Source organism: Opisthocomus hoazin, chromosome 7 (genome assembly GCF_030867145.1).
Source record: "Opisthocomus hoazin isolate bOpiHoa1 chromosome 7, bOpiHoa1.hap1, whole genome shotgun sequence".
Classification (NCBI taxonomy): domain Eukaryota; kingdom Metazoa; phylum Chordata; class Aves; order Opisthocomiformes; family Opisthocomidae; genus Opisthocomus; species Opisthocomus hoazin.
The window spans coordinates 3041792-3054358 of record NC_134420.1 but is presented as its reverse complement, the minus strand read 5'-3'; the positions used below and the strand labels follow the sequence as shown (position 1 = coordinate 3054358).

The window sequence follows — 12567 nt, the reverse complement described above, 5'->3', positions numbered from 1 at the left end:
CTGGATGAGTTTGTAAGTAATGTTTTATTTCTAAATAACTACCCTGAAAACAGAGTTGGAAAGCCCAGGCTGGCTTTTTGGTGTCTTAACGACTGATCTCTTGGTTGGCCATCTAAAAACCGGAGATGCAGTCAACGAAATTCTGCCACAGACTATTTTTGCCACCTTAATGGGATTAGATTCTGTCTCGGAACATGAACCACTGTCTCATAACCTACCCGCAGGTTGAACTTAGTCTGCTCGCGGATGGCCTACAACCAGCTCCTGCTCACCCTTAGCGCTGCAGAGCTGGACCAGCAAGTGCGAGAATAAGCAAAAAGCAAACAAAGATCTTTCTGTTGTATTTTGTGCTTTTGACTAAAATATAATCCCTTTCTTTTATCAAAGTTGTAGTTGCTGAATAATGAAAGTCTTGCCTAGTTTTTTCTCAAAGGGCTGTAACAGAGCAGCTACCAGTTTAAAGACTCTCTCAGTTCCTCAGAAGGCGCTACCTACATCACAATCGAAATAGTCTGAGAAACCGTGCGGCACTAAGGAATGGTTGCTGTCAGGACAGTCTTACCACCATCTTCTGAACGTGGGTAGAAGATGTAATATAAAGCCACAGAGGAATACCTACAGTGACAGCCTTAGGCAAAAAAAAAAACCCTGTTCCGACTGTGAACGGAGCTTTACCTGTGCCCATGCGCAGCGGAGTGACTGAAGCAATTCATATCTTCGTGAAGCGATGAAGACATTCCATTGACTTCCAGCATACTCAGGAGTGGATCAGCACCCCTGCTTAGCAATAAGCTGACCAACTCGTAGTTCCCTAGGAAAAAATCGACGGAAATGTAATACATAAATGCACAAAAATGAAGCAGAAATAAAATGAAGCAGAAAAAGTAATAATAGTGTGAGGTGAAAAGTGTTGAAAAATAACAGGTACTTTTAGGCTAGCACAGACTTGTTCCCAGAATGCTGAACTCTTCTCCTGACAGTTAGGTAGAAGAAATGCAGAATTTTACCTGTATTTAATAAATGAATAAACCATATTTCTCCATGTAGCAGTTATTTTTCCCCAGGCTGAATTTAAACCTGTTAATTTTTGCATCTGGAAGTTACATAGATCCAAGACATGCCTAGACTAGACAGTAGCTGGTTTGTGTTTCCCGACAGTGCCCCGTGCGAAGGAGCTGTTTCAGCCAGCTTCGCTATGGAGGCCGCTGGCGGGCGGTGAGCGCTGGGAGGAGCTGCACAAGCAGACAGGCATTTAGCACCCACCAAGCTCCTGCCGCATGACGACAGCTGTTAGCTGCTGCCAACCCCGACGGGGTTCCTGCTGGTGTTTTAGAAAGGAAAAAAATACTGACTTTTTAGTAGCCAGCTCACCGTGCTACCCGTCTGATAGCTTTACTGTACCCACGGTCCCTTCGGATGCAGTGCCAAGTGACTCCTAACGTGTTCTACAGACACTGGACCCCCGGGTGAACTGGCTGGGGTTGTTCTCTGGTGTGCTGGGGCCGCACCGAGCTTACCTGCTGCTGAAGCCAGCTGCAGCGGAGTCTCAGCGTAGTTGTCTTCTCCACTGTTGACAGCAGAGCCCTCAACATGGGCACCAGCATCCAAGAGCAGCTGCAAGAGACACGAAGGACAAGGAGCTGAGAAAAGAGCAATTCAGAAAGACCAACCAGAAGCAGCTGGGTGTTAGAGAGGCAAACCAGCAGATTCGTAGTGAAGAGCGCATGCACGCAAAGGGACCACCTCAAAGGCTAAAGCAAAACAGCTATTACAAGGCAAATTTCTCTTGCATTCCCTCGCTCAGCCTAGGGCTAAAGTCTCCACATGAATGTCAGTTTAGAGTTTTCTTATTTTCTTCTGCTTTACTGTGCTTTCAGTAGTGAGTTTATGCTGGAAAGGTGCTCAGCTGGCAGCTTGGACATCACCTCCTTGGTTTTGTTTTGTTATTTTAATCTGCTTCAGGAACATGCTTTTGCAATTGTAATTTCCCAGCTCCAGAGAGCTCTGCAATCAGAGCTTCTCTTCAGCGCGGGAAGTCCGTCTTGTTCAGCTGCGGGCTGGTGGGGGGAGGACGAGCCCTGTGCCCCTGTGCATCAGCAGCAGAGGTTCCTCCGCTGCGTGCCGGAGTCCAGCTGCCTCTGTCCTATGACACCGTCACAATTCAGCAGTCTCAGCCATCCCCAGTCAGTGATGAGCTTGCCCTTGGCACAGACAGCGTACACATTCCCATTTTTATTATAAAGCCCTTTGCAGAGCACGGCTGCTGGGTCATTCGCTGGTTTGTTTCTCTCTTGAGATGCCAGCTACTCCATGCAAGTAGCTCATGGTAGACCTTACCTAGAAAGGCAACTTTGTACACTGATTTCAGCAAAAGCTGACATCTACCCTTTTATTAATAGTTGCCAAATGAAAGTATGTCATTTAGAAGTTTTAAGCAAAATAAAAGTAACAAACATTGGGGGTAATGCAGTCCAACAGGAGCTTTGATATCCCTGGCTACATCTCCTGGGAGAGTCACGTTCTTATCTCACATGTAAATTAAGGCTGTCCAACCTTCCTTGATACCAAAGGCTGCCCTGGCAATGTGCCAGGCAGAATCTAATCTTGGTAATTATTTACAAATGGACACACACAAAAAATGAGTGTGTGCAGCCTCCGTTTGCTTAGGTCTTTTTTTTTTTCCTCCCCCTTTTGAGCAGAAGGTAAGTTAAATTCGCCAGCAGTTGGCTGTCTGCTGTGATCAGCTCTGAATTCCTCTTGAAGCTCAGGTGGGGTTTCCAGGACTCCAGCCCGTTCCGCTGCCGCCTGTGTTCATTCCACAGAAAAGGGAGCGGGGAGGATGTGAGAGGCTCAATTCCCACGACAGCTCAAGTCTTGTGCATGCAGTTCCCAAGGATTATAGAAGGAAGTTACAGATGATTTGCTGCCACTAGAGCAGAAATCAGCATACGCTTAATTTTGGCACATGTAAATGTATAAACCAATTAACATCTACTGTCGGAAAGCATCCTGACCGAGCAGTCCACCTGTACCCACTCCACATGAAGCGGTAGTTTATCTAATGCCAAAGAAATGACTGTGCAGCGTTGTTCAGGAAGTGGTAAGCCTTGGACCAACGCTGGAACCAAAGAAAAACAAGGAAACGTACTGTGTTTTGTTATCAAGGCCTTGCTAGGAATTATCTCATGAATTCCCACTTCCCCAAGAAAAGCATAAGTTGCATTCTCCTTGTTTTCAAAATATGCAATTTTTAACCGGTTTTTAGAAGGCTTCCACCAAGCTGCACGAGGAGCCCGTGACAGCGAGGGTGCTGCCCAGCACTGGGCTCAGCGCTGCGCCCCGCTCCCTCTCCTGTAAAGATTCCCGGCCCCGGGATTTCCTCTGCTTACCTGAACAACCGAGATGTGCCCGTGCAACACAGCAAAGGTCAGAGCAGTCCAGTGCCGGCTGTCGGGATGGACTGAAGGGTATCGCGGAGAGGTGCTGGGAACCTGGGGGAAAGGAGCCAGGCAGTTGTTGGCCACTGCAGTATCTGATCTGTCTGCCCTAAGCTTTAGACTTCTACATCAGTGGCTTTTTTCTTTGGAAGTGACAACCCCAGGGAACGGTAACTCACGTCACTTAGAGAGCACTGCCAGCACTAGCCGCTCTGGCCAGACCCCTGGGCCTTTTTAATGGGCTTATTGGTTTCTCCTGGTGGCAGCTCTTTCAGGAGGGAGGCCCCTTTACACACCCCCCCACCACCACCTATTAGACTTGCCAATGCCAATCATAATTGGAGCCACTGAGTGCTCTGAGAGGTTTTGAAGGTTTTCTTCCCCCTCCCAAATCCCCGAAGCAATGATTTCTGAAAGAAATGCCTTGCTCAGAAGCTTCCACAAAGGAAGCCTTCAGTTGCTGGGAGAGATTTCATAACTGCTCTTGTTAGTTTACAGATGAATAATTATGGGGAGAGGGTCCTCTGTTACTCACTGGTATATCTAAATTTGCTCCAGCATCTATAAGCATTTGGACCATGGCTTCATCTCCAGCAGCACAGGCGTACATTAGCGGGGTCATACCCTTCAGGAGAAAGAAAAAGAAAAAATTCTCTTTCTATACCTGTCAACAGCGAAACTGTCACGGACACAGCAAGTTTGAATCTTGATGTGCAGAAGAGTGCGTGTGCAGGTGTGTGTGAGGACAGCATTTGTATGTGTTCAAAACATTTTGGCTTCTACGCAGAGCGGGCACAACGCGCTAGTGTTGGGAAGTGATGTGGACAAAACACCGGGGGACAGGACTGCAAGAACAGAAAAGGATCACTGAAAATCCCAGCCATCTATTGTCCACAATTCTCGAGCTTTCTCCAGGCTGCCAAGAAAGAAATACCATTTCTTGGCTCATTTGTGGCCAGATGAACCGAAAGCAGAAAACAACACAAAAATACACAAGATTAATTTATTTGGCAACTTATCCCCATTGCTAAAATCCTATTTGCCACAATATTTCAGCATTTCAATCCCATAAATCTCTCTCTCTCTCTACTGAACCAGCAAACCATGACGGCCCAGAGATGAATTATGAGAGAAATGAGCCTTGCTTACGGAGTTCATTCCAGAAGTAGTCAAGGACAGAAAGGAAACGGCCTAGTGAAATCCATTCCTGCTCACATCTTCCGGCTTTCCCCCACCTCCTTAACTATTGTGTTTGAATTTTTCACAGGCAGCATCTCTGTCGTTCATTGTGCAATAATACCACTTCATCTTTCAGTTTTGCATTCCCTGCTTCTTCCTCAATATGCAAAGGGAAAAAGAGATTTATTTTTTTTTTTCCTAAACACCTCAAATCCTGGGAAACCGGAGTGCTGCTTGGTCCCCCGCTAGCAGTGAAGCTCCAGTTTCTGAAGGTCTGTTTGGAGTTCTATCCCTCTCTCGAAAACCACCTCCGTACACATGCACGTAGAAGCGGCTCTGAACACACACCTCAGCGCTCAACCTGTTCACGTTCTGAGTGTGGTCAAAATCTGAACCTGGATCTAAAGCCTGTATGTTACATTACTCCAACAGTTCTGTCTGTTGTAGGGTTTGCAACAAACCTTTGCTGTACTCGCCAGGTGAGAGATGCTCACAGCTGCTGGCGGTGCCTCAGACGTGCCGGCCCGCTGTGCAGTGTGCAAAGACGACTGATCACGACCAAAAGAAATCCAGATATAGGAACTGAGCTTACCAGGTGGCAGTGTTAAATGTTCTGTCCTACGACAGGCCATAGAGACCTGCTTGCTGTTGCCATGCCTAAGTCAGTCTTCCCAAGTTTGGGCGTCTGGCTTTGGCTTGTTCCTGCATAGAAGGGCAAAAGCAGCTAGCTGCAAAGTTCTGATTTGGTTTCATATTCCAGCTATGGCAGAGTCACTGCTGGAGCCTGGATTTAACTCTGTCTGGGATTGGTAGTGCCATGGAGGATGCTTGCTTAGCTGTGGGATGAGTTGTTCCAGAATCACTGAAGTGGAGGATTTCCGAGCAGCAATGTCTCCAGAGGGAGCCTGTCTTGCTCTCCTTGGTCAGTGCCAAAACACTGCTTTGGGACACGGGAGCAGCGTTCTGCAAAGACGACAGAGCCGCCAGCACGCTGCTAACCCCTGTTCCGAGTAGGGCTGGCTAGGGAGTGACAGTGAGGCCAGAAATAAGTGACAGCAGAAACTCCTCAAACTTTCCAGTGAGTTGCCTACAGAAGAGAGGGTCTTTATAAAATTAAGGCAGACAACTCCCAGTTTGCTGGCTGACTGCTGAGAGGTAAAGCACATGCCGCGGTGAGAACTGATGGTCTTGCCACCAGTGTCTTTGCTGTTAGGATAGCGAGGCTCACAAGGCAAAATAATCTGCTTTGAGACAACAAAAGACCTCAGGGCTACATAAACAAGAACTGCAAAAACTTCTGAGAACCAAATAAATACAGGAAGTAAGTGGCAGACCTTCGTGATACAAATCTGCCACCTTTGCCACGCTGTTGAAGTCAATATCAAGGGGATGTCTGATGTGATACCCCAGCTCTGTGACCACAAAGCTCCTGGCACTGGATATGTAAATAGGGCAGCTACATACCTAGACACAAGCTTGTGCAGGAGTAGCTTCTGCTCGTCTGCGTGTACACATTCACACTTCCCTGAGAATTGCAGGATGGTGGAAAGCACCGTGGAAGATGTGCCAGTTTCAGAAATGAAATGCTACTGCAGTAAAATGCTGTCTAGGAGAAAATCTCTCTACTTGAACATAAATCCTTCCTACTGATAAATATCCTATTGTTTCTGAGACATGACAGCTCATTCTCGTTGCTGTGACAGCTATAATGAGTGTTTATTTGGAGGAGGGTTTGTTTTTTTTTTTCTCTAATCAAAAGCTAATCCAATGCACTGAATGATGCCCCAGAGAAGAGACTGCTGTGACTTGATGGGACTGACAGCAGAAGCAGCTGAAGACTCCCCAGACTACCAAATCCCTGTAGGTCAAAGTAGCTGAGCAGGGAGCAGGTAAAAATGAAAAAACAGACACATCTCAGCACACTGGACTTCCAACAAAGCTAATACTGATCAATACCAGTGCCAGTGGGGTTCTCAGTGCTGTTTCTTACGCGCCAGACTGTTCTGAGAACGTGGAACTCGCTTCACGCCTGACAGCCCTCAGACGGTAACACCTTTTGGTCACTTATCACTGACCCAGCCTGCATTTGGGCTGTTGAACCAGAAGAGAGTGTCTCTGGCAAAACCCACTTTGTTTTGACATTGTCTCAGCATGAAGACAACATCAGACTTTCCATCCCCAGGCAGCGTATTAACCTGTCTTCCGTCAGCGTCTGAGACAGGCCATCCAAGGAGCAGACCTGCATTCCAGCTGACAGAGAAACATTTCACTCCAGGCTTGGACTGGCTTTTTACGGGCTCTTTGCTTTTTAAGGGATACATTTTCAGGCTAAAACACAAGCTAGAATTAGAAAAGCCTTGGAGAGGTAACTAACGCGACCTCCTGTATTGATTTGCCACATGGAAAGGAACATGCAGTTTGCTCATGCAAAGAACTGGCGTGTGTGTGTGCGTGGTTATACGGCATACCTGGTCGTCCATGGTGTTAACCCCCTCAGGCCCCAGGGCATCGATCGCTTGGTTGATCAGATCTGTCCTTCCACAGTTTAGCATTCGGAAACCCAGATCCTGCTGGAATTTTTCAGTAGCAGCCTTAGCATCCAGTCTCCGGAAGGAACTAAAGCAGCATTCAGGTCTGCAAAATAAAAAATAATTTCTGGATTTTTTTTTTTTTAGCCCCGTCTCCTACAGAAACCAGGCTCATGAATTTTCCTGATTTTACCCATCACATACCTTCCCCAGGGCGTAATCATTTCTGAACAATCTGGCTAACTTCACTCACACTGGAGATAGAAGCTTTAGATCTTCGAGAAAGACAGTAAGTTCGTGTAAACGCTTCAAAATAAAATTAAAAAAAGGTGTCCCAGTAGGGAAACCTCGTTGGTGCCCTCCTCTGAGGGAAAGGCAGGAAGAAATCCTTGGTCCTTGCCAAGAGTGGTATTTTCCAGCCAGCCCCACACTACAAGGGGCACCGCTTCCCTACATCTTATCCCGCAAAACGGGGAGGGATGCTGGAATACGCCCGTACCCTGCCCATACCATAGCGGGCACCGAGCAAGCGGGCTTACTGCAGCAGCGAGGTCATTGGGGTGCGACCGGCGTCACAGGCTGCAAACCCACAGCAACCAGGTTTCCTTAGTTCTGCTTCTCACAAAAAACCCTACCCAAACCCAGTTGCTTTAAATAACTAGCTGTATATATTTTGGATATCGTGTTTGTGTTGTCCTGCTTGTTATAGGATAGTCCATCAAACATATGCAGTAACATGTTGCACGGAGGAGAAAGAGGTGGCGAGAAAGTGCATATAATAAAATACCAGTGTGGTTCTAGGATGAAACAATTATGCTGTCTGTCTACCAGACTAGCTATTGTTTTCAAATAAAAGGCATTTCTGAAAGAAGATCATGATCCTTATTCTTTTCTGGAAAAGAAAATCAAAAATAAAGAAAAAACTGAAATCAAAATTAAATTTAGGTAATGGAACTTTCTCAACTCTTTTTGAATGCCTCAGTAATAGGAAGAGCATTAACATTTCTATGAGGCTCTATTAAATCCTTCTCCTTCAGATGACTATCAAATGACCTTCATCTCATTTGGAAGGAGTCCAGGGATTACTGTAACTCCTCTGGTCATCTGCTCAGAGACTTCTGAATTCCAAACCTGGAAGTGTATCTCCTTCCCTGAAGAAACACGGCCAACCTGGTGGTGTTTCCTATCTCAGCTGGGCACTGATACGGTCAGCCCTTTGATGCTATTTCAGGGCGAATGCCTTCTCCAGTAGCCATCTGGTTTTCAACCCAGGCTCTTGTGCAAGCTCTCAGTGAGCGAGATATCAGCCTGCCAAGTTCCTTTGAAAAATGAGATTCTTTCAACAAGGCTCACCTCTTCTGGAAACTTTGTACGGCCTGCCAGATAAGTAAAACACTCATCACTTCACGTAGAAGATGCCAGAGGAATCTTATTCACGTTTTAATTCAGCTACTCATTCTTTAATACTTCTGAGCTTTCACTGATGGATGACAAATGGTGAGCAGATGCTATGAACAATATGGTGAGTTAACAAAGATCCCTCCACAGCCTGGTGACCGGTCACATTGTATGGAGGAAACCAGCATCTCACCGCAGCTGCTTTCAGAAAGCAACTACATCAGGGTACAATTTGGGGAACAGTCAGCAGGGAAGCGAAGTGACAGTCTGGGAGTCACTAGCTCTTTGGAGGTACATCTGCAAATAAAATGTGTCTCCGAGGCAGCTGAGTACAAATATTTGATCAGAGGAGAAGATCTCTCAAGCAGCCAGATGCTAGATTAGGACACTTACAGTACAGGGCACAAGAGAACAGCAAGGCAAAAAGCTTAATGCTGGACAAGTATAAATCCTAGAGCTAGGCTAGTCAACTAATAATCTTGTTCCACTAAAGTAATTGGTACAGTATCGTGATGCTACAATATTATGTAGAATATGATACAATGACTTTGTATAATAAGGAGGACGAGAAGAAAAAACCTATGTAAAAATGAAATAAAATGACATTGCTTGAAATCCAGTGAATCTCAGAAAATAAAAGTTTCTGAAGGGGTGGTACCTGTCCTTGCACATTGTTTCTATTTGCCAACAGTGCTATTTCCAGGCATTGTTGGAGCAAGGCTGGTGGGGGAACAATTCACCGATGAGCCCTGCAGAGCCACCAGCAAAACGAAACAGTTGCGCAGAGCTGGCGGAGAGACCCCGCAGAAAGGTGGACTGCGGTTCGTGGTGCAGAGGTGCCAGGAGGCAGCTGCCAGGAGGCCGCTTCAGGCGTGAGAATTTGAGGTCAGATTTACTCCCGGGGGACCTGCAGGCTCAGCCCACGCAGAAGTTACTGCACACTCGCTGCTCTGTAGCGGCAGCTTGACAGCGTGCTCTTCCGTGATAGATGCAAAGTAGCTTTTTGCTTTTAGAGTGTGATAAAAGTTAGAGCATCCTACAAGAGCCGGCAGGGGAGAGCTCACATACACCCCACCGCTGTGCAGCAGTTGTAACCACAGCAGGTTTGCCACGTGCGAGTTGTTATCCTGTGGAGAAGAGAGGCAAACTCTTGCACGCTTCCTAAAGCAAAGGCTGCGCTCCTGCGGTTGCCCGGCGAGCAGCTCCCCACGTCCGTACGCCCGGCTGTGCCCAGGGGATAAACTGAAGGTGGACAGAGAGACATCGGGGAGGCAGAGCCCAGAGAGCAGGGAAGGGGCTCGGGCTGAGGTCCTGCTTTGGGAAGGGACAGCGAGGAGAGGGGGCAGGAGCCTGGTGTGCTCTTTGGGTTTCATAAGCAGTAACTACTACTGTGACTACTACTGTAACTACAGCTACTGGTAGTGAGTGATTTGGCCTGCAGTGAGGAAAGAATAATAATAACTTCAAAAGCAGTGTGTGATAATAATGTTAAAATCTCAACATTTATATTTAAGTAGGTGGAAAAGAAAACACAGTTGTCTGCCATCCAGCATTTCCCCACTTACATTATTACTTAACCAGGAACAGGTGAGTACTGAAGATGTCCATAAATTGTCTGGCAAACATAAACTGAGAGCATCCTATTAGAAGGCTTCATCCCCTAAGACACAATTAATTGCTGTGGAAGACTATACTGCCCAAGCAGTCTGTGTCAGAGAACAGATATTAGAGGTTTGAATTTCAGGTTATACTAATTATACTCTGTTCCTCTGCACAACTTCCCTTTCAGGGATTTCAACATACCCTACCTGACGCATCACCCCTGCAAGGAACTATCATTACATGACTTTTAGCCTGGGCATCATGAGGAAAAGTGAGTTGCAATTTGCCTATAGTGACACAGCAAGCCAGGGATAAATTTGGCTTCAGTTCCAAGATTTCCTTTTCCCCTAAATGTCCTGTAATGGTGAGACACAAATGACTGCTATAAAGGATCATCTAATGGGCGCTGGAAACGAGGCACTGCTCTCTCCTCGTGGTTTTTTTCTGTTTAAATCTTTCATGCAGCAAATGATACCACACATCACAGAACATTCTTAGACCTCTGAAAAGAACACTCAGACAAGACAGTTCAGAACGAAGACCTGGTCAAGCTTAATTTTGATTTTTGTCCTCTGCTACAAAGACAATGTGTGTTACTTTCAAGCAGCGGTCGATTCACCTGCAGGGAATGCACACCGCATACATCCCTGTGGAGGAACAGTTTGGTGAGGTAAAAGGTGTGAAAGGATCTTAGTTTTCTTACAGCATTGCCATTCTTTCTGTAGTTACAACAAACTGAACAGAAACCTCTAACATACTCCTTCCCTGGGCCAGTAACTGCCTTAACAACCCAGCAATCGAATTATCTTACGCCTGAATATCCCACCTAGCGTGGCTGAGGCCCTTTATACCTGCTTCTCACTTTTATTTATTGCTTACATTATTTTGGACCTCCTGGGTTCCATCGAGACCTTCATTTCATAGCTGTATCGTTATGGCTTCAGTCTGAAGTTACTGAGGTTAACCCCCTTTTCACAAAGGCTGTCTTCCAGGTGTTTCCTTTTAGCTCACATCAGCAGCAAAATCAAACACCGGAATCCCTGCCCTCTTTTTCTGTTTGTTTTTTAAGATATACTACCTATAAAGTAAGGGACTACCTGTGCTTTGTACGTTAACGTGCACAAAAAAGCAGTGCAGAGATCGAGTGGGATGCCTTTGAAGTGGAAGGCTTGGATTCAGTTTTGAAATCCAAAGTCTTGCTAAAGAAGAGACTGAAAGAAAAACCATGAAGCTGACTGGAAGCGCTGGCGATTAGGTTAGTCTTCCGCGGTACTGTTCATCAAAGAATTTCAAAGGTTTTGGCAAGCATTAGGCACATATGTAAAATTAGTTTAGCCCATATTAAGTTGCCTACACTAGCACCTACCATCCACACGTAAGCCAGAGTAGCCTGTGCTTTAATCGACACAGAGCACACGTACACTGGCAGCAAAAAAGGGAGAAGAAAAGTGTTCCAGGAATAAGCGTACAACTCCTGCTCTGTGGACGCCAAGTCCAAGTTCAGCTGCTCCTTTTCAGTCTGAAGCCAAGGAGCTGAAATAACTGCTGAGGATCACCTGTTTAACTTCACTTTTTAAAAGACTGGCAGCCCTCTCGGTCAGCCAGGTACCGCGTCTCAGGAGAAAGGCAGGGGCTGAGAGCTGAGAAGAAGACCAGGAGTCAGCTACAGCCGACGAAACGTTCAGTCAGCTAATTGCACCACCATGCTCGCCAACTAATTTAGCTTCGCATTTGGTTTTGTGGGTAAGAGGTAGCACCCTTCAATTCACAGATGGGGAGACAGAGACGTAACAACGGGTAAGAGCCTTTTTGGCTGCCAGAAGGAAAAGGTAAAAAGCAACGCAACCCGATCCAGGACTCCTGATTAAAAGTCTCTTGTTGCTTTTATTGCTCATGAAAAATAATTCTAAGAGTAATGGTGTATTTTTATCTTTTCAGGTGATCATTTCATCACTTAACAGCATGGTAAAAGTATTATTTGCTGTTATTAATGTGTCCCACCCACTCATTTAACCCAAAGGTATATGGGGGACAAAATTCACTCAAGGAACATGAACTTACCTTGTTCTAAAGTTCAAGATGTAACCCTGATATCAATACTAGTGCTAATGACTGCAACTTAAAAGGACTACAAACCTGAATAAAATACCTATGATGTGCTAATGAGCCAAGCTAATTATAAATGCCAGTTCAATATTTATGTGAGGGGAAGATTTTAAAAGGTACTGATACTTTTCATCAAGCTATCTCAAAAAGTAAAGAACTATCTTGTAATTAAGGCTGAGGCATAAAAAACCCCAAATACTTGTATTTCAATGCTCTGTCTCATTCCATAACTTTTGGCACGACAAGAGCTTTCTGCCCCAGCCGCAGTGTTTGGCCAAAGTTTCTTCATCTCTCGGAATACTAAAAGGTTAAACATG

At 45.8% G+C, this 12567-nt stretch overlaps 1 protein-coding gene across 10 annotated transcripts in view; it reads right to left on the bottom strand.

Annotated features, from left to right (window-relative positions):
* ABTB2 (ankyrin repeat and BTB domain containing 2) overlaps positions 1-12567 on the bottom strand; it is a 155381-nt gene that overhangs the window by 9643 nt on the left and 133171 nt on the right. For all 10 annotated transcript variants that reach the window (XM_075427501.1, XM_075427507.1, XM_075427506.1 and 7 more), the window contains 5 exons: positions 7085-7250; positions 3973-4062; positions 3390-3491; positions 1518-1614; positions 676-811 (listed from right to left, as the gene is read on the bottom strand). In XM_075427501.1, coding sequence (XP_075283616.1) covers positions 676-811; positions 1518-1614; positions 3390-3491; positions 3973-4062; positions 7085-7250 — 591 coding nt within the window. The remainder of the gene's footprint in view (positions 1-675; positions 812-1517; positions 1615-3389; positions 3492-3972; positions 4063-7084; positions 7251-12567) is intronic.